Raw genomic sequence first — 26,104 nt, forward strand, 5'->3', positions numbered from 1 at the left:
GGGCCTGTGTTGATAAAGCCGGGGGCTTTCCGGGAGCTCACCCCATAGCCACAGATTTATGGTGGGGCGCCCCAGGGCTGCCTGGCTTCCTGCTCCTGAAAGGAAGTCCTAGAAATTAAAAGGAGAACATTTGGAAAGGGACCCGGTTGAGGAACCGATACAGGGCAGAGATTTGTTTCCAGAGGGGGCAAGGTCAGAGAGGAAAAGCAGGTTCCGTCGCCATATTTGCCGTGACCTACTTCTCCCAGACAAGTGAGGACCAGAGAAAGAACTGCTCACCTCACTGCATGACGCACAGGTCGGCCCCCTGAGTCCCTGATGTCCCCTGTGCTATGCGGGCCACCCCGCCTGCTTCCCACCCCATGCCCCTGTGCCCATCCCCAGAACACCGCACCCAGCCCAGAGCAGGCACCCTGCGAATGTCTGCTGCCTGGATGGATGCGTGCACATCCGAGCAAATGTGGGGGCCCCAGCTGAGCCAGAAACGAGGCCAGGGAGTCTACTGCACTGTCCCTTGGTCAGACCCGCTTTTCTCCTTGAGGAAGCCCTACAAAGAACGCCCTGGAGGAGATAATAGCAGTGTCTTTCACAATGGAAAGGTCAACCAACATGTGTTTATTGAGTGACTCCGTGCACCAGCCCTTAGCTCCGCTTTGTAGGCGGTGACAAGACAGGCGAACCCACGGGGTGCTCTTGGTAAGCAGGTTGGAATCTAAACACACAAGAAAAATTGGAGAGCAGGCCGGAGCAGCATGGCATTGTGTAGAAATATCCAGAAAAGGTTCTGAGGCTGGGGGTGTGCTGGGAGGCCAGGGAGCATGGCTGGGCAGGAGCACTGGACAAGGCAGGGAGAAGAAGGTTGGCTGTTCCTGCCTTCGAAAGAGCTGAACGCCAGGTGTGGGGAGTGCGAGGCCTCCAGGCCAGTGTGGCGGGCACAGCGGGTGCCAGTGTCCCCCCTTTGCTCGGCCCGGCAGCCCTGCCCTGGGACAGGGGACTTTAAACATCGTAGCTCCCCGTTTGCTCCTTCTCTCTCTCTCTCTTTCATCACTGCCCTTCCCGCTGAGCCCTCTTTGAAATCTGACTAAGGTTGTGAACGCATGTCTCGGCATTTCTGGATGCAATTTGGTATCATAGCAAAGAATCAAAGGATATTTGCTATCACTTTAAAGTATGTTTCTCTCCCTCTTCCTCTGAGCACCTGACCCCACAATCATCGCTGGCTTTGAAATAATAGGCCTATCATAATTATGGGAATTAGTCTGGAGGCTTCTGCCTTATTTGTTCAACCGAGGTTACTGAGGCCGTCTTTAGGGGTGGAAAGGGTGTCTGGCAACAGCAGGGTGGGGACAGCCAGGTAGCAGGGCAGAGGGAGGAGCCTGGTGGGGAGGAGGTGCCCCCTCTGCCCAGCCCAACAGCCATGACTCCTGGGGACAGTGGTGGGCCTAGTTTCCCCAGAGAACATAGGAGTGAAATGCCCCACGTTTGTAAACGCTGAACCCAAATTTAGCAAGTGGATGCTCTGTGTGATGGACGTTTACCACCTCCCTGAGCACTGTCCCCACATTTCGTGGCAGCAGAAATAGAGGCCCAGGTACAGATAAGGACTCGGGCTAGGACATGAAGGTGGTGGGCACCGTATGCTGTCTGTCTCCAGCTCCAAGTCCCCGGCTCCGGGGTCCAAACACGTCAGACTCTTGCATCAGCATGCCGCCCACACTGCCTGCCACTTTCCAGAGGCTTCTGCGTGCCCTTGGCCAAGGATGGCAGGCAGCCGCACCGTGCCTTCGAACCCGTGGTGCACAGCCTGATTCAGTCACTGCTCGGAGCACGCAGGGCTGAGCGCCGCTGTCACCTGGCAGCTGGCTCGGTCACCTCCCCTTCCGGGCTGTGGGGCAGCGGCAGGGTGGCGGCCCGAGGCTGGGCGGGCAGCCGTCCTTCCAGAGGGCGGCTCTGCTGTTCTTACAGGGTTTTAAGGGAACAGACCGAGAGTTAATGCCGCACTCTTTCTTTGACTTAATTTATTATAATGTATGTGGCTAAAATGTAGATCACACTGCTGTTTGGATCTCCGTTTTGATTCCCAAAATTGCAATCATGGTAGGTGGATTATAACCATGCTTTAACATACAGATGAGGAAATGTATTCCTGTGCAATTTTCCCCTAAGGAGAAGTCAGAGGATCAGGGGCAGGAGTTTTGAATAACCTTGCAACACTTAGTTGTCTCTCTTGGTTATGGGATAGAAATTAGCATCACAGGACAATATGTGTTGTGAATGTAGCACTGCCTGGAATATTCCTGAGGAAGAGTCTCCAAAGAGAACACGGGAACTGATTTTCCATGCAAAAGGAAAAGTCACCAGAATCCGATCTAGCAACGTGGTGTCACCCTTGTCAAATTGTTGTTTGTCCAAAAGAGACCGCGTGCCTACTATGTGCCAGGCACCTGGCTAGAGACTGGGGATTCCAAGGGAAAACCAGACTTCCAAACCAAAACCAGAACAAATCCCCCAAAGATTTGCTGGGGGAAGCGAGTATAACATTTACCCCTGCGTGATGCCCACCGAGGGGTGAGCTGGGAGGGGGAGAGGGGAAGGGGTGGGAGGCTCTGAGCACCTGCAGGGCCAGGATTCCAGGCTGACGGAAAGGAGCATGTAGGGAGCACCCCACAGATGGGGAAGCAGAGCCCTCTTTCCCAGTCAGGTAGTGTGTGCAGAGCACCCCCCCTCCCCTCCCCAGGAACATATGTCTGGGCAGACTTTTTCCTCGGGCCCTGACACTCAGCAAGAAGTAGAGACAGAACAGACGGCCTGATGCGCTACCCCGGGGCGTGGCCTCTGCTCTCCCAGCAGCACAGCCATCCGGGGCCAGCACCGGCCCCGCTTCTTGCGTGCACCCCAAGGTTTTGTTCTCTTGAATCATGACCCCCCCATCCTGCCCCCCAGCATCTAGGACAGGGCTCCTGGAGCTGCTAAACCACACCTAATGTCTGATGTCTGTGCGGACAGGTGTTGGGCCCTGGCCGGGGCAGTCTTAAACAAGAAAGGCCTTGGGGCAAGAGAAATTGTGAACCGTCTTGAACAGCAAATCGGGCAGGTGAGGCTCCGGTGAGCAGGCTCTGTTCCCCTTGGTGGGAGTCGGGCTCTGGCGGTAGGAACCTTGCAGGGTCTCAAGGAGAGGCTGGAGGAGTACCCTGACACCCCAGGATAAGTGGCTGGGCTGACAGGGGGCAGGGCTCTGCAGAGGCCAGACTCTCAGGGTCTCCCCTCCCCTCGGGGGAGAGCCGGCTGCGGCCTATCCCCCCCAGCACAGGCCACCTGCCCGCAGTGCCATGTGGGGCAGGTCGGCAGAGGCCAGCGAAGAACTTAAAAGGAAACGATGACTTCCTTTATTTACTCGTTGCTCAGTATTTACTGAGCACCTGTTCTGTGCTGGGAAGCTTTAGAGACACAAAGGTAAGAAAACTAACTCCATCCCAGCCTTTAAAAGAGTGGACCTTCTAGAGGGAGCGTCCGAAATTAGGCAGGCATCATGCTCATGGACCAAGTCCCAGACTCTGGGTGATGTTGTGAGCGTTGGGTTCTGGGGTGATCCCAAAGTCAGAAAACATCTCCCAGAGGAAATGTCCTTGGAGCGGAACCCTCAAGATCGAGTGGGATGAATCAGACAAGAAGGAGATGGTGGTGGGCCTGGAGTCTGGGGTTTGTGCTTTGAAGTGGGACCAGAGTGTGGTGAGCTTCCGAGGTTCATCAGGAAAAAGGTTCTCGCCTTTCTCCAGAGCCAGGAGAGCGGGCTCAGGATTCTCATGATATTCTGGGGATACCCTGGACAGATCCAGAGCAGGCCAGGGTGGGGCCCCCTAAGCCTTGTTGAGGGAAGTTTCCAGCTCAGGTCATACGCCCAATCCCAGGTCACCGCCCTGTGCCCAGAGGACAACTCGAAGGCTCTTCCTCTGTCTTTGGGTGTACTTTCCCAGGACGGTGCCCGGGCTGGTCAGAGGGAGTATGGGCTGCAGTCTCCTTGCTGCAGTGGGCAGATAGGGCAGAGACGGTTAGTTGCAGCTGCCCATTGCCCCTAATCCTGGCCATCTCGTGGATAGACAGAGCACAGCTTGGAGAAGCCTGAGCTGCCCAAGACACTGTCTGCTCCTCTCTCTCTGTCATCCCAGTCCTCTACCTCCCTGGAGGTTTTCCTCAGGTCCCTGCCCCCACTGCTCACCTCAAAGGGACATTTGGAGTAAGTCGGTCATGTCTAGGCAGTGCCTTGAAGACAGGTGGCATATAAGCTATGACACAGGGACTAGAAAATGTAGGCGTGATGGGGCCTCGTGCTTGGATTCCCCACCCCAGTGGCTGGTGGCATTTGGCATGGGGGAAATGATCTTCCCAGTCTGGCAATGTGAATCCTCCTGGGAATTCCTGGGGAGGGAAGCGCTGGCCACTTGACAGGCTCCCATGGCGATCCCATTAGATGGACCATCACCTGCCGGGTTCTCCTGGTTTTCTGTGTTGTGAGTGTTTGTTGAGAATCTACCTGATGCCTTTTCCTCATACTATTTCATTTGGTTTTTGCAAGAGATTGCAAAGTACGTGCCATTACTCGCACTTTACAAACAGTATTTGGAGGCTGGGCCCGGCTCAGAAACATTTGCCCAGGACCCGGAGTGGCAGGGCCAGACCAGAAGCCAGTGACCGTCCTCCTCTGCCGCGGCGACTCTGTGGGATGTCAGGGGCATTAAGGCCTTGCAAAGCCACTATTTCATGAGACGCTCCGATTCCTTTGTGATATGTACCGTTATCCAACGATTATGTGGTTGTACCCACAAGGGGCCTAGGGCTCGCGGAGGTGTCACAGTGCGCTCGGGAATCACAGAATGGAGAACCTGAACTCAGGTCTTGGAGTCCAACAGATGGCAGTGTCGGGAACTGATCCCTTCAGGCCAGGCAGTCTCGGAGCTGGCCTGGAGGCCTCGCGGACACCCTGCTCTGGCCTGCTGTCCCCGTCCCCCACAAACGAAGCTTCTTGTTGCCACCCATCCTCCCTGGGGGCTCCTTACACGACACCGTCTTCCTGCGTAGTCGGCTCCTTGTCCCCTATCGGGATTCCTTTGGACGCGTCTGTGGGATTTGCAGAGTCTGAAAAGTTCCCTTTGAGAAATTTGCCAACACTTGATACTTTTATCTGCGATCAAAGGAAGAAAGAGCAGACTTGACCTTCCTGTTAGAGGCCGCTACCCAGGAAGCTGGTTCCGCCGGGCTCTAGGGTCAGTTCATTTGATCAAGAACCATTCCCGCGCTCGTGTGTCGGGTGAAGAGCGGTGTGTCACCTACTACACGCCAGATGTGGAGGAAGAGGAACTGCAGCCTTGTTCTTCGCCAGCCACATCTGGAAGGGAAGCTGGTATCAGGAAAGAACGAAATCCAGGCTCTTCCCCCAGCCAGAAAAGCCGCGGAAGCCTCGCTCAGGATTGAACTGGTTGCTCTCCAGTAACACGCCTAATACATCCCTGGGTAAGGTCACCCGTGCGGATGTCAAGAACTGCTAGGCTCTTCCCAATTCCCGCAAGAGGGGAAACAGTGAAAACTTTGCTAAAAGTGCCCCTAGCCATATTTGCAACTGTCCACCACCTTTCCAGCAGCCTCGCCTCACCCGATGGGGACATGGGACAGGGAGGACCATTCCCCAGGGCGTCCCCTCTGGCTTTGTTTTGCCTGCAGATACCAAGACAATGGACAGTGGGGTAGCCTCGGCCATAGCTTTGGCTCCTCTGCTCTGTGGCCTGAGCCAAGGCCAAAGGTTTTGCCTTTTGGAGTTGCACCCGCTGAACAACAGATCTCCAGAAAGATCTATGTGTTGAGATGAACAAAACAGGAGAGATTATTATTATTTTTTTCTTTTGCTAATTTTTATATGTCATCCAAAGTAATTATTATTACAGGGTTTTGAAAGGTTTAGCATTTGTTCAAAAAATTTTTAATTTTGATTCAGTGATAGTGTTTTTCTGATAAAGGTTCTCAAATTAAAAGGGCTGGAAGAAGTCAGTGAGGCTCAAAAATGGCAGTAACTTCAGAGCTGGCAACTGACACTTGTTTTCTGCCACTGTTTACTCTTCAATAAAAAATGCATATTTACCATAGCAACCTCCGGATCACGTGACGCCCTATCTTACCAGCTACCCTCTAAAACAGAATAGCTTCTTAAAGAAACACACACATTCTAATAGGCATGTCTTTCAGATGCAAAAATGTGTTCTTTATAAGGAAGCCCTCTTCCCTGGGATTTAATGCTAATAAACACGTCATCTTTATAGAAATCATTTTGGTCCTGTGTTTTAAATTTCAGGGCATTCATTCTGGAAATCAAAATAAAATTACTCTTCGAAGCCCTTTTGATTATTTTGGGAATTTGCTGATTATTTATTTTAATACCGTTCTAAAAAATATATATACATATATATGTATTTGCATTTATGTGTGTGTGTGTGTGTGTGTGTGTGTGTGTATTTTTTCCTCTCCAAACAGCAGCCGTTAGTATTATTTGGAAGGGAGTCTGGTGTAGGTTCTAATGACCTGCCGCGTCATCTGTGATTAAAGATTGTCATCTATGTGAGGCTCGCCTGCAGCCTGAATTGCTTTTCACTGTTAACTTGAGAGAATTTCCTGGGTCTTCAGAGCTTTGGGGAAATTGCACCACCCCGGACTTTGAGGAAAGGAACATTGTCCATCATTCCTGACCTTGGGCATGTGTCTGGTTCCATAGCTTCAGGCTCGTGGGGAGAGGAGAGCCCTAAAGCCACAGGCCTCTGCTGTCCCCACTATGCCATCGTGGCACAGGACAGGTCCCTTTGGCAATATTCCTATTAAAAGCTACCATTCATTGGGGCATATCCTGCACCAGGAACCATGCTATGAGCCATCATGTCTGCCCCCGTTTTGCAGTTAAGGAAACCGAGCCTCAGAGAGGTTTTATGTAATTCACCCATAATCACAATTCTAAGAATTGGTGGAACTTGGTGTTGACCTGAATCCTTGGACTTGGAACGGTTTCTGCTTAGGGTATGGCTGGACCCTTTCTGTCACACTTAAGGTTAGAAGGACAAGTAGGGATGAGACGGAGGAGGGGACAGTGTAAGGTGCTTTCCAGCTCAGAATGTGCCTCTGGAGATCTGCACGGCCTCGCCCTGTCCCAGTTTTTTGGAGCACTCTCTACACTCCGGCTTTTACCCAGGCCTGGCCGCCACGTATCCTTGCAGATGCCATGGTCCTGGGGCCGGGCAGCGTGGTGGCAACATGATGGCTGTGAGATGAGGACTGTGGCCACGGTCAGGAGGCTGGGGGCCAGGAGGGTTCCCCTTGAAGCAGGCCTGGCGGATTTTTAAAATTCCTTTCCGCTGCGTGCGGACTGGTCTGAAAAACAAGAACATATTGTGACTCCGTTATGCTTGGTGGCTTTGCGGGGAGAAGCCGAGGGCGAAGTCAGGCAGGGCTCTCCGCGGCCAAGTGGCATTGTGACCTGAAGCTCGGAGGAGGAGAATCGCCCAGACCCCACGGCCCGGCCAGCCAATCCGACAGCAGCGTGTCCACGAGCCATTTCATAATTATCCATCATGACTGCCTCCATGCTGCCTCAATAGATTATTTAAAATGGTGCATGTTCTTCCCAAGCAACCTCAAGTCAGCCCGCACTATACATACATACAAACCGGGAGAGGTAATTGCTTATCATGTATCTCTTTGTTCCAGACACTTTTATAAAAGAGTATGTATTATGTATGGTGTGACCTTCAAATGTCAGGAATGTGTTGTGCAATAAACTGTCAATATTTGTGGTTATAAGGTACTAGATGACTTTTACAATAATTGGAACGGCTATATTAAAAGCTTGGATCACTCAGCTGGTTAAAGAGAAAGACACAGGCCAGCGTTCATCGGGGACTTGCCTTCTGCCAACGATTAAATGAAAGATATTGCAAGGTGCTTAAGATGTCTTCTTTGTTTAAAAAAGAATATGGCAAAACATGTCTCCAGGGGAGACGTTATCTCCAAATCATGCCTTCTCCTTTCCGTGCACTCGGATCCCAAAAGAAAATTCAGCCCCACAAGTTATGGCGACTGACCAAGTGCATTTTTAAAAAGATCAGTCCAGCCTGCGCTCGGTGTCATTTTTGGTAAGAATTCCTTGAAACCTTCCAGCAGCCAAAGACATCTCCTCTGGTCTTCTCCCTAGCCTCCCCACCACCCCCTCCTCCAATAACCAAATGAAGGGGCTGTAAATTATCTTAAGAGGATCTTAAAAGCTACAGTTTTTTTTTTTTTATAAAGAAAATAAATGATGTAGAAATCTTTTGGGAATTTATGCTTTTCTGAAAGTAGAGGCTTCTATAGTTTTCTTTCTTTCTTTCTTTCTTTTTTTAAGAAAGGAGTACTTCATTTAAATGATGGGAAAAAGGAGGCATAACAAATATTTTACAGTAACTACAATAGTCATTGGAACATGGATTATTTTAAAAATATCTGTTTCACTGTATTCTTCTACCGATTAAGTTCTCTTTATGCATAGGGGTGGCTGATTCTTCTCATGTCAGCGAGATCTTTCTTTTAAAAGCCAGAAAGTGGGCAAGTCAAATAGTGGATGGAGCCTTAGCACCATGTCCCCATCTTCTAGAAAGCCCACCTGCAGCCTTGCTGATTCTCAGTGTGTGTTCGTGGTTCCTTCCACCTGGATGGAGAGGGAGCTGGAGGTTTTTCCCCTGCCCAGCCCACCTCCTCCAGGAAGGCTTCCGGCATGCCCCTGACCTCCTGTGCACTCTGCTGGTGTCACACTCCAGCCCCTTAAGGTGCTGAGCCCTTGGGGGGCATTTCTGGTGTTTTGCTGCTGCCCTGGGTCGGGTTCTCCCAGGCTATTCAACTCAGTCTCCCTCTTGAGGCCAGGAGCCAATCTTGGCCTCCGAATTTCAACTTGTTTGCCTCCTCTGATTCTCTATTGAAAAATGTACAGTTAAAAAAAAAAAAAAAGTGTGTGTGGAGCTCCTGCTTTGAGCTGAGGGCCTACCACAGGCGGCGATACAAGGCCACACGGCGGTAAATGGCCCGTGTTCATGTGCACCCGTGTTCGTGTTCACCCATGTTCTGGGGAGGGGACAGGTGGTAAGCAGACAATGCATGGGTCCCTTCGCATCTGCAAGGGGTGGTAGGTGGGTGCTGTGAAGGAAGAAGCCAGAGAAAGAGCATGTGGGGGGTTGGGAGGTATGTGGGTCTTCGGATGGCGTGATCAGAGACCCCTTCACCTTTGGGACCAAAGCCCGAATGTGGGTCTCCCTGTGAGTTCTGGGGAAAGAGAATCCTGGGTGGAGGGACAGCAGGAGCAAAACTCTAAGTTGGGTGCCAGCTGGGAGAGCTTGAGGAGAACAGTAAATGGGCTGGAGTACAGTTGGGAGTCTGAGGAGGTCAGAGCAGTTGTGGGGGGCACTTAGGAAGGGGGGTTGCAGGCCATGAGAAAGAGTTAGGGGTAGAACCAGTGGCCTGTCCTTCTGCTCATAACCCAGCTTTTTTCCGGAGGTGGTGGCTCCCCGCAGGCCACCCATCCCCAGACTCAGTCTCCTGCCTGGTTCTCCTCAAAGGCTGGGTTCACAGATGATCCCATTCTGCACTGGTCACCTTCACTGTCTCTGGGGTGGGTCTTCTCAGGTCCCTGGCCTGGCCTGAGGGAAGAGAGGGGTGTGCAAAGCCCAATGAGACCCATCCCACTGATAACGTCTTGTCCTAGGTCGCTTCTGGGAGGCCCACATCCTGCCTGCCGCACGCAGCCACGGTCACAGCCCCCAGGTTGGGGACGAAAAGCGCCTGCCCATCGCCAGCCCTGAGGGCCTGGGGAGGGCTGGCAACGTGGTTGTCAACAGCAGCATCGCTCAGTGCCAAAGGGAAGAGACCCCATGGGTGGCCCACTCACTAGCGGGGGTGTCCCACACACTCCCCTGCCAGACAATTAAGAAAGGGCTCTAGGCTTGGTAAAACCAGAAACACATTTGGCCCACAGAGCTTGATTTTGAAGCCCTTGTGTATTTTAAGGGAAATTTAATCCATGTGTTTCTGATTCATTTTCACTTAACTCATCAAAATGTTGCTTTAAAGAAGCTATTTGAGATCCTCGTATCTTATATTTTCTCTCTCTCCAAATTGTAGCCCTTTTAATGACCTATTTCCCCAATTCCAGAAATCCTGTCTTGCCAAAAGCAAATGGAGCTCTGCACGGTTTTGAGCTTGGGTTGAAGGTGAGAAAAGGAAGCGGCAGAGAACGTTTCACCTCTCCCCCTCTCCCCCTTTACGCACGGGGTTCAGCTCCCATGTGCTGGGCTTGCCAGGGAGCCCTGCCCGGGCTCTAGTCCTAAGAGCCCATAAGGAACTGACCTTCCACAAGTGGACATCCTTTTCTAAAATAGCTCTCTCTCTAAACAAATACTTTGACCAGTCCATAGTAATGCCTAACTGTTTAACATGACTATATATGGCATCGTAACAGAGAACTCCGATGAACCAGAGACACCAGATTAATACTGACTCAGGACACAAGTTTCGTCTCCCAAGAGTTAAGCAGAATTATTTGCAGGAACGTTCCAATTTTTCTGCATACCACTAATTTAAAATCATTTTTTAAACTAAAAGGAAGTCTTCCCTGAACCAGGCATCTCTACCACAGCAATCACTGTTCTGTGTTAATTTTAAAAGTTTTCAAAACAAGGGAAAGTGTTAAGCTTTGGAGAGGAGGTATATACATTCCTTCGGACCTTCTCCAAGGTGTTAGTTTTTTGTTGTTTGTTTGTTTTGTTTTGTTTTGTTTTTCCTGGAAAGATTTTAAATTGCCAGTATCTGCGGGCAAAGGAATTAAAAAAGATGCAATTTTTCCGTGTTCTGCTCACCCCTTCAACTCCCCAAATAGTTTTTTTCTTCATTAATGAAGCGAGAGCCGTGCTTCTGAGATGCTCTTTGCACAAGGCAGACTCTCAGAATTAACTACACAACTCACTTGGGAAAATGCATTTTCTGTTTCACAGGAAGTTCCCTAGAAATTAAAATGCCACGGCATTTTGTGTCATGAAGTACTAAGTGCTCAGGTGTCCAGACAGCGCCCCTAGCTGCGTGCGGTTGCCGGGAGATCTCTAGGGTCCCTGCGTGGACTCCACAGCAGGTGCAGCAGCCTTGTCATTTTTTTTAATGGAAATCTTCCCAAGATCTGCTTTTGGACTCGTGAAGGCTGAGGCCACACCTTGGCAGGATGGAGTGAGAACAGGCATACATGTACACTTTGAGAGGAACCCTCTCTTTGCTTTCAGTTTTCTGTCTCCGCTCTGTCCCTTTTGGTCTCCCCGGCCCTGGGCCGGTTCTGTGAGTCGGTGAGACTGCCTGCGGGACTGGGACAAACCTCTGACCAGGAGAGGAGGATGCTGCCTGGGCCGTCCCCAGTGGCCTCCGACGATGACGGCTCTCCAAGTCTCCATGGCTTTCTCTCGTTGGTGCAAAGTCTGCCATGGGGTATCTGCCAGCCATCTGGAGACTCAGTGCCCTGCCGTTTGTGATTCTTGCCACCCCAACCCTTGTGTTGCAAGGCCACCGAGGCAGGGGGAGAGAGGGAGGGCAAAGCGTCGGCCCCAGCTATTGGCCGGGACTTGCCACCTGATCTCAGCTTACTGCAAACGAGGTTGGGGAAAGTAGGGGCAGGGGGCCTATTTAGGAGAACTGACTGTCTCTTTCATTGGTTTTTCCCTCCCAGTTCCCTGAGACCCATCTCTGGTCTCTCATTTGGCTAAGGATGAGGCTAGGCTGGGCAGTGGGGGAAGATAGCCTAGAAGACGGGACTGCAGGAGTCCAGGGAGCTGGAGGAGAAGGGTCGGGGAGTTCCATCCTCTGGGCTAGATGGAACCAGGGCAGGCGGTGGGCGAAGGGATTTACCCGAGGACTGCCAAGCATTAGGAACCCAGAAGGAAAAGATGACACCTCCTGACTCCCAAGCCAGCCTTCTTGGCAAACAAGCTTATTTTAAATATGTACCAAGGAAGTTCAGTGTTTAAAGAGAACCTGGGGGGAAATCTACCCTTAAAATACAAATTTATTTCATTAACTAAGTTTTTACACTGCAGACATATATATGTAAGGTTAAGTGTATAATGAGGCCCCGTAAATTCAAATTATATTCACGTCCAGCTGGATAGCCAACTTCGAGGATGGATTCAGACAGCGGCTGGTAGTATTTTGTGTGTGTTTAGGCTTTAACTTTTGGAAAGTTGTTTGTCTTCCTAAGCATTTGATTCTTTGTCTATCCAGGCTGCCGGTTTGTGGCTCAGCCGAGGAGACGACGAGGCTTCTAACAGGCTCTGTGCTATGTTTAATCCCCCTGGGCCTTCCTTTCTCCCACCCTCCCCCTGTGAATGCTAAGGGGGGCGGGGGAGGTAATGCACCTTAACGTCCCCTTGATCTAGGCCAATCTTGCTGTACATTTGGAGGATTAGAATAAGCAGATGGAAATGTGAGAGGCATGGTGTCTGACCTTGAGATGACAAAATCAGAAAGGTCTTGTCTTATGTCCCCTTGCCCCCTAATAACATATACTTGAAATGTAGCTTGCAGTGATTAGGTCCATCTTCTCTTTCTCAGCAAGCCAATATCAGCTTGTAGGAATAGGAGAAAGCTTGTGGGGGTTTTGATTCGAGTGGACAATTCACTTGTTCTAAGTCAAAACTCTGGAAGGGTTATGCAGACGCCCCGTGTCCCTCTGGAGTATCATTTGCTGTATCCACATAGGACATCCGTTTCTGAAGAATAGAGCTCATATTTAATGGGGTCAAGAAATGAAACAGGAGCCCTTGGAGTTCTTTCTCTGCCGTTTCCCCATCACATGAGGCTTAGAACCCACCCAGGCTAAATCTGGCCTCCCAGTCTGCAGCCAGATGCCTGGTCCTGGGGACACCCTGGCCTCTAGGAATCAGCAGGACGGACTGGCCTTTCTTTCACAGATAAACCAGGAGGAGTAGATGACAGGTCTGAGGCTGACCACTTTCCATCTACCCAACACACTTAGAGCAAGTGTCTGATCGGGGAGAAGAGATACTGAAGGTTTTAGGAAAAGGACTTAAAAAGAAAAAAAAAATCTGGAACCCATCCATAAATGGTCTGAGGAAGGATGACGAATATGACTTTTATCATGCTTCTTCCTTTCTACTGCCTGTGTCCTGGAGAGGCTGGGAAGGCCGGTCCATCTCTAAGCAGGTCCTATGAAGCGACCAACGCTGTGGGACCACAATGAAAGCCTGGGGGCTCCATTCTAGGCAGCCTCGCAGGAGGACAGCTGTCTGTGCTTTTATACTCTGGGTAGAGAAGGAGTCCTCTTGGGTCCCCAGTGTGGTTGGACCGAGTCTGGCACACCGTGCTCTCTGCTACCCATCCGGGCTCGGGCACCCACTCCCACACAGGCCCTTCAAGGGTGCGGCGTGGCCAGGCTTCCTCAGCCACGGTTGTCCTTGGCGTTCAGCCGCCCAGACACTTCCTGGGACCACCCACAACTCCCCTTCATCGTAGCTCAGAGTTTGTTTTTTCTAGTTGGATTAGTCTAAGAGTCAATGCCATAGGCTTTCTGGCCCTCCAACAAAACAAAACAAAACAAAAAATAAAACACCATTTCTGTGTAGAGTGAAAATTAGGCTCTTAAATCTGCAAAGAAAGCTGTTTATCTTACAAATTTATTCTTTTTATTGGGCCACACATGTCCAAGATAGAAAGATAAAAGGAAAACAGATACAGGCCATCACTTAGACTGACATAGAGTGAGGCCCTTCTCATCCTCAGCTTCCGTAGAACCTTCCAGACTGGAATGTGGGCCTTATCTATGTATTGGTCTATCATGTGCCCTGGACAAGGACTCACCGAAAACCACAGTAGAAGTTTGTCCTCCATGCTCTCTCCCTCCCACATTTCCATTGCTCACAAATGGGCTCTGTTGGAGGAAGGCTCTGGGGAAGGGGCTCACGGGCAGATGGTGCAACATGGGGCTTTGCAGGAATTAAATGTCAACAGTCCACGCCTGCCTACCACCTCTGTCCTGAAGCCAATATCCGGGGCACTTAGTTCTGCTTATAATTCAAACTGACAGCTGTTGGCCTCCTCCCTTAAATAGGGTATCTTAACTATGTCGCAGGGAGCACTTGGCGGAATTTTAATCAGGCTCTTTGTGATTTTTTTTTTTAACATCTTAATTTTGTTTTACTTGTTTCATGTTCCAAGATTCATTGTTTATGCACCACACCCAGTGCTCCATGCAATACGTGCCCTCCTTAATACCCACCACCAGGCTCACGAAACCCCCATCTCCCTCCCCTCCCAAACCCTCAGTTTGTTTCTCAGAGTCCACAGTCTTTCAGGCTTTGTCTCTCCCTCCGATTGACCCCAATTCAGTTTGCCTTTCCTTCTTCTAATGTCCTCCATGTTATTCCTTATGCCCCACCAGTAAGTGAAACCATAGGATAATTGACTTTCTCTGCTTGACTTATTTCACTCAGCATAATCTCCTCCACTCCTGTTCATGTTGATACAAAAGTTGGGTATTCATCCTTTCTGGTGGCCAAATAATATTCCATTGTATATATGGTCCACATCTTCTTTATCCATTCTTACGTTGAAGAGCATCTCCACTCTTTCCACAGTTGGCTATTGTGGACATTGATGCTATGAATATTGGGGTACAGGTGGCCCTTCTTTTCACTACATCTGTATTCTTGGGCTAAATACCCAGTGGTACAATTGCAGGTTCATAGGTAGCTCTATTTTTAATTTCTGAAGGAATCACCACACTGTTTTCCAAACTGGCTGCACCAACTTGCATTCCCACCAATAGTGTAGGAGGGGTCCCCTTTCTCCACATCTTCTCCAACACTTGTTGTTTTCTGTCTTGTTAATTTTGGCCATTCTAGCTGGTGTAAGGTGGTATCTCAATGTGGTTTTGATTTGAATTTCCCTGATAGCTAGTTTTTCATGTGTCTGTTAGCCATTTGTATGTCATCGTTGGAGAAGACATACTATCCATTTTTTGACATGACTATCTGTTTTTTGGGTGTTGAATTTGGGGAATTCTCTATAGATCTTGGATATCAGCCCTTTGTTTGTGGTGTCATTTACAAATATCTTCTCCCATTCCATGGGCTGCCTCTTTGTTTTGTTGGCTCTTTGTGATTTTAAGTTGACCTCATAATCCCACAAAAGGAAAGCTGAAGAATGTTGGGGGGACAAATGCAACACATTTGGGATTGGCGTGGCTGGGGGTGGGAGGGTGAGTGGGAAACAGCATTCCAACTATTTCAACCCAAGGTGTGGTTGACTTGAAATTGACATCTGGCCATTGTTTCCCTGGGCAGCAGCCCCTCATGGACCTAACCTATGGGCTATGGAGCACCTCACTATTACTGTAGGGGGACACTGGTTTGCCATGAAGTGGCAAAATAGATCATTTTGTCCCCCCTCCCCGACTCAATACCCCCTTAACACATTCATGTGGTTGACCAGAAAGCTGGTGCTAGGTGGGTTGGGTTCTAGATGCCTGTAGACCCAGTCCTTTTATCTGTGCAAAATTATGAGGGCAAAGACTGCTGGGCAGACAGACCCTTTGAAGAGCTCTTCCAAGGTTGGTTGGAGAAGTTGGAAAGCATGGGATCAAAAGTGAGCCTTCAAAGAACTTTTCCAGGGTGATGCTATCGCTGTGCATTAACCCAAATGCAGAGAGGACACTTGAAGCCAAGGGTTTCCACGGTTGCTTGGAGCCAACATCCAAATAAGAATTAAATGTGATTGCCTTCATCTTGTGCACGGCCTATAAGTCTGTCCCTTTTGGCTGTTAGCGGAGAACACCAGGAACGGATGTTGTAGAATAAAAGCAATTTGCATTTTCCATTGCTTGGAAGGTACAAATCTTATTTATTCTGCTTCTCTGCAGAACTCATAAGTCTGCTTATTATCTGAGAAGGTCCCCTTGTTCTCCTAGCAGATCCACCATGGGGCCCAGAGGGTGGGCTGGGAGTGGCATCAAGGACCCTGCCAGCCCCAGGAGCTTGGGTTCTGTGCTAGGGGTGAGCCTCCAGCTCTGCAGGGAGGCCCGAGGAGAGGGCTCCAGTGCCTCCCCTCCCAAGAGCTGCAGATTCCCGGCTCCTACCCTGCTCCCTGAATGTCGGCTCTCTGGCAGTGCGATGTCGGGCCTCTGGTATTGCAATAACATATCCTCCAACCACTAGATATTTTCATGGTTTTATTTACTATTATGTCCCATCATTTCTGTGCAGAAGGCAGCCGTATGTAAATTTTATTCCATTTTCTAATGGTTTGGGTTACATAACAAATAACAGCAGGAAAGAAAATTTGTATTGATACTTTACAGAGGAAGTTCTCAAGTCACTGCACAAAGATTTAACTGCTTGGCTCGAAGTTTATGGGAGTTTTGCAGCTGAGTTTCTGCACATGACTTTGAATATGTCACTATATGTTTATCATGGGCTAATTGTGGAATCGCATTTCCATACTTTTTCTTCTCCCTTTCATAAGATTACAGCAGCCAGCGATGGATACCAAGCTCTACAAGGAAGAAATGATCAGTTGTGGATAATTGTCTTTCCTGTCCCAAAATAACTGTATGTCTGCATGTCTTCGGGACTCGGCCGAGACACATTTTTTTCCCCATTTGTTGCTAGATATAATGCAAATGTGATTTCGATCTTATAGCGAGCTCTCACCAGCTAGTCCATATTACAAATTAATCAGATTCAACAAACACCAACATTTTTAAACTTTTGGAAAAAAAATATTTAATAGAAGCTAAGCAAAAGAAGAAATCAAACCAGCTGCTGACACAGCTGTTTCTTTTCTTGTTTAATTCAGTTCAATATAAAGGTACCATATGCTGCTTAAAATGATGATGGGAAAGATGAAATAATTTAAGAGAATAACAAGAAAATACATGAATTGTCAGCATTCTGTCAGATTGAAAGAATGAAATAGACAGGTGTAGTATTGACATGTTTAACTTTGTGTGGTGTTAGCAGTTTTGGTGCGAACAGCTTCTGACGTGCTGAAGTGATGTGAGAACGTTTCTTCTCCGCTGCAGACATCGGCGAGGAGGCTGGGAGAGCCGCTGGGGTCCAGCAGCCCTCACTGCTTCGAGACAGGAGCCTGGGCTCGGCCATGAAGGACTGCCCGTACTGTGGGAAGACCTTCCGGACATCCCATCACCTAAAGGTGCACCTGCGGATACACACAGGTGAGAGGCGCGGGCGCGTCGCTGTGCGCAGCGTCCAGCAGGGGCCAAGCTCCCGGGCCCGGGTCACCCCCTGTGTTGCCACCAGCACCGCCGCACTCTCCGTGGGCCGGGCCGGACCCCGCTGCGGTGGGGGGACCCCGCGGGGTCCTTCCGCCCCGGTTCATCGCTGCGCAGCCAGCCTCCCTCCTGAGCCGCATTGGGCGGGTAGACACAGACCCCCCTGTGGCCCGGGTGTAGGAGGAGGATGCTTGGTCATGGTCGCAGGGTCGGTTTGGTGATGTGTGTAATGGAGCAGGACACCTCGTGCCCTGGCATGGACCAGGGGCCCTGAAGGTGCAAAGCTCAAGAGCTGGGCTCAGACTCTGAGTATGAAAGGGAACAGGGGAGCTCCCTTCCTAGGTTCCCAGCTGGGGTTCCGGGCCCACACCAGAGGCCGGCCTGGTGGCAGCAACCCACTGCCCGGGATGGAGAACTGGCTCTGCTCTGAGTCCCCTCAAAAGAAAAGTGGAGGTGCTCTTAATCAAACAGGTGAAAGGGCTGCTGGACCATGTGGTCATTTCTCCTGTTTCCGAGTCCTCCTAGCAGTATGAAATGAGGACATTTTGGAGGTCTGTGTGCCTTGTCCCTTGGTCATTTTTCTTTTCTTTCTTTCTGTTATTCTTTTTCTTTCGTTCGTTCTTTCTTTCTTCTTTTTTTTTTTTTTGTAGCTTTTCTGCTAGTTGTTTGCACATTGCCAATACAAAAAAAAAAAAAAATCTATCTGAGATATGGACACCTCCATTTTCTTTGATTTTTCTCCTGACACTTTATCTATTGGAGTATGAGCTGCTTCAGAGGATAGACAAATATGCCATCTATTTTCAAAAATAATTGTGGTCTATTTCCCCAGGAATCAATAAAGCTCAGGGTTGTGCAGGATATTTAGTGCATGTGGGCCTCATGTGCAGCGTGTGGTTAAAGAGAAGGAGGACCTCACCTGGAACCTCACCTGGTGCCCGCAAATCTCCCTGACACTGAGAGGAGAGCCCTGAGAATGGGGGGCAGCGGGCCGTGGGCTGCCATCTTTATTCATGGCCGAGGCAAGGTTAAGCCTCACCATTGTCCATCCCTCCCAGCCGGCAGAGCCCTTCTCTCCTAGAGTCATCCACAGCAGAGAGACAAGGCACCTGTTCGCTCCCTCCCCCAGGCCCTGTGAGATCTGACCCATCTTGCGCCATTCTTCATCCTCGTCTCTCTCCAACCCCATGGCCTTCTTTGGGCTCCCCCAGTGCAGAGAGCCAATTCCTACCGCAGTGCCTTTGTACCCACCGTGCTGTCCCCCTGGAATGCTCTTCCTCCAGGTGGTCACTGGGAGCTTAGCTTGCATGGGAGTGCTTCAGAGAGACCATGTCTGATTACCCCGTCCAAAATATCCCTCGGACCCCTGGTTCAATTTTCTTCCTAAACTTAGCACTTCCTGAAATTATCTTGTTCAGTTCAGTGGTTCATTTCCTTAGGCGCTGTTTGTCTCCCACCAAGTCAAATGTGAGGGTTGCAATATTGTCCATGTTTTTAATCGCTGTACTTTCTAGAACCCTAGGGCCTACCATAGCCCCTAACACATAGTAGGGACACAATAAATTTATCTGAAAGCTTGAATGTCAGAACAAACTTGAGAATAAGTGAGTGACCTTCTTCCTGTAGTCTCTGGACTGTGCTGGGTGGCATGGAGGGGACAAGGGCAGTGAGGAACATGGACCCTTCCCCGGGGAACCTGCGGTCCTTTTGGAAAGGCAACCTGTACACATGAGCCCATTGGAAGCCATGATATGACGACAGTTTCAGATGGGAGACTCTCTCCCCCAGAGCTCAGTGAGGGGTTCCTGAGTGTCTGCCTCAGGGCCTTTGCACTTCTCTGCCAGACAGGTGCATTGGCTTGTTCCTTCATTTTCAGAGTTTGGCAGAGTCCCCTTTTCAGTGAGGTCTTCCCAGTGATCGGGCTCAGGACGAGACAGCTCAGATATCTGTCCTTCTGAGATCATACCGATATCCACTTTCTTCCTCAGGTTGGGTTGTGATGGTAGTTGGGGAAGGAGGGGACACAGATGCCAGGAAGTGGAAGACAATCCACTTCCTGGGGCACCCATTGTTGGGCTGTCTGCAGGAGTGTGGACACCTGGCCAGGCGTGTCCTGTGTACTGTCCTTTTATTAGATGTAGACCCAGGCCCCTGGGTCAAGCTTACCATGTGGCTGGTGGCTCACTGCAGCAGAGTCTGCCCTCCTAGGCAGTGTGGGTTAGGAAAGAAAAGGCAGTGCCTCCCAACCAGGAGTTTTGCTGACCCCGCGGGGCCCAACTCTCATCAGCTGGCCCATCAGCAATGGTAGACACTCTGCAGAATATTTCCAGTAAAGCAGGACCAAACCTGGCGGGAGTCCCACTGAACACGGGTGGATGCAAACGGATACAGCTTTTGAAGTTTTAAAGCCTGGTAAAAGTTATTTCTCCCCCAAATTTCCACTTCCTCTGCTTCACAAACTTCTGAGGTGTGTGACCATAGTCTTTGGAGACGCTGAGAGAAGCAAGACAGGGCTGTGGACAGAGGCATTCTGGAAACTTCCCGGAATAAGGGAGAAAATGACAGAAGCCATGGAAACATCACACCGCCAGCCCCCCTCAGAAACAGCATTTGCTGTGTTTAAAAGGCAGAATGGTAACCAGATAAAGATCAATTTCCTTTTTATCAAAGAACAAAGAAGTTGGAAAATGCTTATACTCGTGCATTTGAATAGAGCAGAAAGTGTTACATGTTCTAAATCACCAAAATAAACATCCATTACGACAATGTTGAAGTGTAGATTACACGAGCAATTAAAAATCAAAATCAAGCTATTTGTTAACGAACCAGGGGACCCTGGGCTCCGGTTGTGGGGGCATCCTATGCCGCCTCGCCCCTTTCTCTTCGTGTTCTTGGATTCTGAAGCGACATGGCCAGCGGGCAGCCGCCTGTGAAACCGAATCCGTGTTTTCCAAAATACCATCTCATGAAGTTTTTCCATAATGGACCCATGCGAGCACATTTAAAAATCCAGTGTGTAATAAATATGTTTTAATTGGTCGGAAGATGAGGTGGTACCTTCACCGTGTTTTCCTGTTCTGCTCCATCTTTATGAGCCGTCTCGATCATATAACAGCCACGGGTAAAAACCGCTTTCCTTTTTTAACTCCACTACTGCCCTCCTCCTCCCGACACCTGTGTATTAGGGAGGTGCTGAGTAGATGCCCCATCAGGTTGCCTTGAACACCTGGGGGCTCGGGAGAGCCTGCGGGAGCTAAACCATCTCTGCCGGCCCCTGAGCCACAGCCAGATCCATGTGGGCTGGACGGAGGCACGCGGAGGACCCCGGGGCCTCACATCCCAGAGGCCACCCCACCCTGACTCTGGCGGGACAGATGCTGATTCCTGCCCACCCAAGGGAGGCTGAGCTGCTTTCCCGTTTCTCATAGTCTCTGGGGACAATTAAGATCCGATCGCTGGATGTGTGTCATTGGTCTTCTGATGTCCACGCCAGTGATTTGAATTCAGAGCCCATCAGCACAGGCTGAGAAAGGAAATGGTGTCAGGGCTCTCTAGAGAAATGGTATGTATAATGAACAATATGTCCTATGTATATGTATGATATATTATAGATAATCAAATAATAGGTTATATATATGTATATATAAATATTTATGTTTTTTATATTTTTTTAAAATAGTGTATACATATACACACACACATATATATGTATGTATGTAAAGGGATTTATTGTAAAGCATTGGCTCAGTCAGTTATGGAAGCTGAGACATCCTAGGATTGGCATTTGGCAAGGCAAGCTGGCAGACCCAAGGGAGCCAATGGGGAACGTCCCAGTCCAAGGCCAAGTCCACAGGCAGGTGAAGGTGGCAGCCCCAGCTGGAAGACAGGCAGAGAGTGAATTCTCCCTTACTCAACCTTTTGTTCTGTTAGGGCCTCCAATGGACTGGATGAGCTCCCCCCTCCCCCGCCCCATATACATACATGCTGGGGAGGGCAATCTGCTTTACTATCTGAATGGGCAGTCAGCCCATTCAGATAGCTCATCTCATTTGGAAACATCCTCCCAAACACACCCAGAGTAACGTGTGAACAAATGTCTGGGTGCACATGACCAGTAGACACAAAAAATTAACCATCATAGGTGTACAGCAGCAAGCGTTTAATCCTAATGAGCTACAGGAGGCAGGGATGTCTCCTAGGTGGCCCCTGACCGAGGCTGGACAGTCGTTTCATGATGGGCTGCCTGAAAATGCACTTCCTTCTTTCCCTCCCTGCCCCCTCCTCCAGCTCCGTCTCAGGGAGACCCCCAGAGCCCCGCGTGTCCAGTTTGCATATAGGAGGTAGGCATGTGCTGATCAGTCGGTCTCTGAAAGGCTGGAGGGGGGTGTGTCCCCCACACGAGACCCAGACGTGTGTCACCCCACCTGCTGGCCGCGGGACCCCAGACTGGGTCCCCTCCGACGGCTCCCCTGTGCGTTGGCTTCCCTGGGAGGCTCCCTGTCATCTCCGGAATGACCATTGTAGAGAAATGTAATAAGGAACCTCACTCATGAAAACTTGGAGGCACGAAAGTTCAGGGACTAATTAAAAATAAATCTCATTAGTTTTTTTTCCCCCTCTCAAATTATGCGAGTGGTTTATTAATCTGGTTTTGATGTGTTACATGCATTGGCCCAGCCCGGAGTTGAGAACCTCTTTATGAAAATGGATTTGCACAGGGAAGCCAGAGGTGGTTTTCAAGGGCTCTTGGCCGTGGGCAGGGTGGGCCGGTGGGCACGCCCAGCTCTGTTCACCCCTGCCGGGAGGGCGTCTCCGTGACGCGGACACTGGATGGGGCGCCCTCATTGGCTCTTGAGTGCATGCTTACTCCCAGGCAAGGACCACCCTTATGTCCTGCAGGACCCTCCAAGGGATGTGTGCCCAGCTGGAGGCGGGGGCCGAGATCGTCCTGGCTCCTGACCGAGGCTGTGTCTACACAGTATGGTAGCTACCAGCTGGCCGCAGGAAAATGCGGCCAATAGGGACAAGGTAATAAGAACAATAGTATTAACAGTGGCCAGCACTGTGCCGAGCCCTGCACGTGATTTCCCTCCTCAGCCCTCACAGCAACCCGCTGACCAGGGGCCACCTAGAGATGGGAAGTGACCCACTCCAAGTCTCCTGGCATTGACTGCAGGGTGCAATCCAGATCTGTCTCCTTATGGCTGTGCTGTATTGATTTTTTTTTTTTTTTTTTTACTTTTCTGGGTGGATTTTTGGGCCTGTTTTAGGGAATTAATGCAACATTTCTTTGACAGTGTGTGTCCACACCATAACCAGCGGGAGGAAAGGAAGTGACTTGTACCCACAAGGTGTATTGACGCAGCCTCCCGGCGATGTAAAAGGGAAGTACTGTACACCCCAGCTCCTCCTTTACCCCTAACTCAGACTGGCCTGCGGCCAGGCCTCCTTGACCCCACGTGCCTCAGTTTCCCCATCAGCACAGAGAGGTTAGGGAGGCAGGGAGGCAGGGAAGCGGCCACTGTGGCACCTGGAAGTGTGGAGGGTGGGATGGAATGACTTGCCGTGTCAGAAAACGATAAATGACCACTGCATGCCGATTTGGAAACTATCTTTCATCTTCAAAGAGCTTCCCAAGGGCCAGCTGGTCTCTAGATGTGGGTGAAAATGTGAGTTCAGTGGGCCTAACCCAGGTGCCTAACCCCTGATGTCCACATCCCTTACCTTTAATGCTTCTCTGTTTCCTCTCCTGGCTTAAGTTAACCAGGCTATTTTAAATGGTCATGAAAGGACACTGAATAAATATTCAAAAATAGATTGGCTAAAATGGGGGCTTTCCCCATTTTTTTTTTCTAAAAGGAGAGCATGTGTTGTTGTCATTAGTGGGGGACAACCACCTGAATAATGACGGGGGGGAAAAAAGATCTGCTTGCCCAAAAAATAATTCTTTTTTCCCCCTTTTTGTTTTGAATTAAAATTCTACCTTTTTTTTTTTTTTTTTTCATTTCTAAGATGAACGAAAAGCCCATTTTACTCCTCCGCAGTCCCCCAACCTTGCTGTTCCGGCCTTAATGACATCCCAAACTTTTGTTGAAAATAATTGATTGAATTTAAATTTCCTTAAAAGTTTAAGAGGTAATGTTACAGTATAAATTTCCTACCAAACACTAAGTAGGGAAATATCCATTAGTGAAATTAACTACAGTTTCTAGGTAGCTAACAATGTGCCGTATACAGTAGGGCATGGCTAATGAACACTGCAGTGGGTGATATTTCATTATACAAATTAATGCTCACATTTTAATGGGAAAGTCACATAATGAATCTCGGCTTCAGTGACAGCAATTAGAGACACAGATTGTCCCCTTCTGGACAAGGCACTGTTTAGCAATAAGCAGCTGTGTGAAAAGTCTTCAGGTTTACAACATATATATGCTTTGGGGGAATTAGTGTACAATTTATATTAATGTACTGAAGCTCTTCTGAGAAGGCACCACCGTATTTATCTCTCCTGGTATTAACTAAGTAAAGACATGTAGAAAGACTAAATAAATATCAAATAGAGGATGCAAATACGGGGGAATATTCGGTTACTCGACTTAAAAGTTAAAACACTTTTAGAGATTTAGCACACACACATGTTAGAAGCTGGAAGCCCTCCTTAAGAGCTCCCCCAAGGGATTTCCGAGAAGAGTAGCATGAGTCCACCTGCTCTTTTCAGAGAGGTGCTCTTGGGGGTTCTCTCCATTCAAACGAGGGCCAAACTGACTTCCCCCGGAACAGTGAAGGTTCCTTGGGCTCGTCTAGTGCAATGTAGAGGCTCAGCATGATGAAAGACATGCTCATGTAAAAATAGGTACAATGAACTAATTAAACCCCTCGGTCATATGTTTCTAAAAATTTATGGTACAGAGACCGGGAGAAGTTATCAATGTTATCCCAAAGTTGAATATACATCTTGTGCCATGTGTCCGTGGGTAGCAGCTTTAATGTGAGATGTTTCCAGTAATTCACTAGTCTGTTGGAATGATGAACTGATGATTTTTTTATTTCAGTAGGCCTTTTTGAGCAACCCTCTCTTTTCTAGAAATGTACCGTTTGTGCCCATATCTTACTCCTTTAAAATATTGCGAGAGGTTCCCCCAGAGAAGGCCACTGGTGTCTTCACCTGCTTTCCCCAGTAGGCGAATAGCTCAGTACTTGGCATCCTTTTCCCTGATCCAGTCTTCAAACGGGCTGCCCTGTGTGGACCTGGACTGTAGACGACAGTGCTGGGGCCCTTGGCGATGTTTGAGGTTTTAAAGCAGGTGCCACCATTGAAAAACCAGGATATTGCACGTAGAAATCTGGGTGTGGGGCTTTTCTTAGAAGATGTCAGAGGTCCTCATGTCCCCAGCTTCTTGGTGTCGGTGGTGGCTGCCCTCTAGGACAGCCATCTACCCCTTACCTGCTGTTCTGCATGTCCCTGTGATCGGCCTGTCCCTGAAGACATCCCAGTGTCTGGTTCCAACCACAGGCAGATGAAAACACAGCGGATCCTGAACATCGTGAGGCGGCTGGAGAACTCATGACCCCCTACAAAGCTTGGGGCAGTCTCAGGGATCCTCTGGGTAGATTTGGGCCAATATGTGGCCTAAGTGGCCTATCATTCATCTAGATGGAGCTGCTGGCAGGGTCTGGGTCTGCCTGTGCCACGGGGCAGTGTGGGGAATGCTGGGTGGCCACCTGACTCATTCCTTGCCAGAAGCCTGGGGCTTCGTTCAAGTTTGCCCAGCACACTGGGGTGGAAGCACGTGGCCGGTCACAGAGACCTGGACTACGAAGCCTCTCTAAGCACCGGGAGACCGGGTAGCTGTCGGTCACCAAACCTGAGAGATAGGGCTTGACCACCCTCAAAGCCTGCTAACGGCGCTGACGGGTTTCTCCCCACCTAGTCCAGGCTGCTGTTAGGGGTTTGCCACCCCCAACCCCAGCACTCTGAAATGTGCCCTTGCGGGGAGTCCTGTCTGGGTAACCGCCAGGAGGTTTCCCATGGACGGCGAGCCCCTCGGGCTACCTGGGGTTGTCCAGGAGACGCCCGTCCTGGATGACTCCTTGCCGGGGTTTGCCTGGCCAGGAACATAGCCATGGGGGTGCTGGTTGTGGGCTGAACCCTCTGTCATCCCCTCTGCCCTCTCAGGGACGAAGCCCGGGAAGGTGAGGGACAGAGGGTTTCAAGGAGAGGGCCATAGTAGTTATCGTTTCAGGGTTATAAAGAAAATAATAGTGAGGATTTTGGGTTTTTTTAACATAAAAATCCAAAGGGGGTGGATTTGTCCCCTAGAACTTAGCTCTGGAGCATTTCTCTGGGAATTGGGGTGCTAGGAAGCATCACCCAGACACAGCCTTAGGGAGCGAGGCAGGAGTTGGAACCATGCAGAGGGGTCCTTCCGTTGGTGTGAGCGGGAGGTAGACAAAGGCCAGTGGAGGGCTTTCTAGAGCCTGTGTGTGTCATGTGCAGCCAAAATAACCCTTGAAAACTCACTAAATAACCCTTCATCTAGCAGGACCTGGATGCTTGGAGACTCCGATGCTAAGAATGAGCTCTTCCTTTTTCTCAGCTATGGCCTGTTTTCCCTGGAACAGTGGAGGCCAAGGCCTGTTCCAAACTTCATTGTATTTTTTTAAAGATTTATTTATTTGAGAGAGAGAGAGAGCTCAGGCGTGGGGTGGGAGGTGGGGCCGAGGGAGAGAAAAATCTCCAGCAGACTCCCCGCTGAGCAC

General features: G+C 49.7%; 1 protein-coding gene across 8 annotated transcripts in view; it reads left to right on the plus strand.

Annotated features, from left to right (window-relative positions):
• Positions 1-26,104, plus strand: part of ZNF536 (zinc finger protein 536) — a 419,891-nt gene that overhangs the window by 248,481 nt on the left and 145,306 nt on the right. For 4 of the 8 annotated variants that reach the window (XM_032848403.1, XM_032848404.1, XM_032848406.1 and 1 more), the window contains 2 exons: positions 17,132-17,284; positions 22,639-22,725. In XM_032848403.1, coding sequence (XP_032704294.1) covers positions 17,132-17,284; positions 22,639-22,725 — 240 coding nt within the window. The remainder of the gene's footprint in view (positions 1-17,131; positions 17,285-22,638; positions 22,726-26,104) is intronic. The other 4 variants (XM_032848409.1, XM_032848410.1, XM_032848411.1 and 1 more) reach the window with 2 other exon arrangements.

Source organism: Lontra canadensis, unplaced genomic scaffold (assembly GCF_010015895.1).
Source record: "Lontra canadensis isolate GAN:19392208 unplaced genomic scaffold, GSC_riverotter_1.0 scaffold202, whole genome shotgun sequence".
NCBI classification, from domain to species: Eukaryota; Metazoa; Chordata; class Mammalia; order Carnivora; family Mustelidae; genus Lontra; species Lontra canadensis.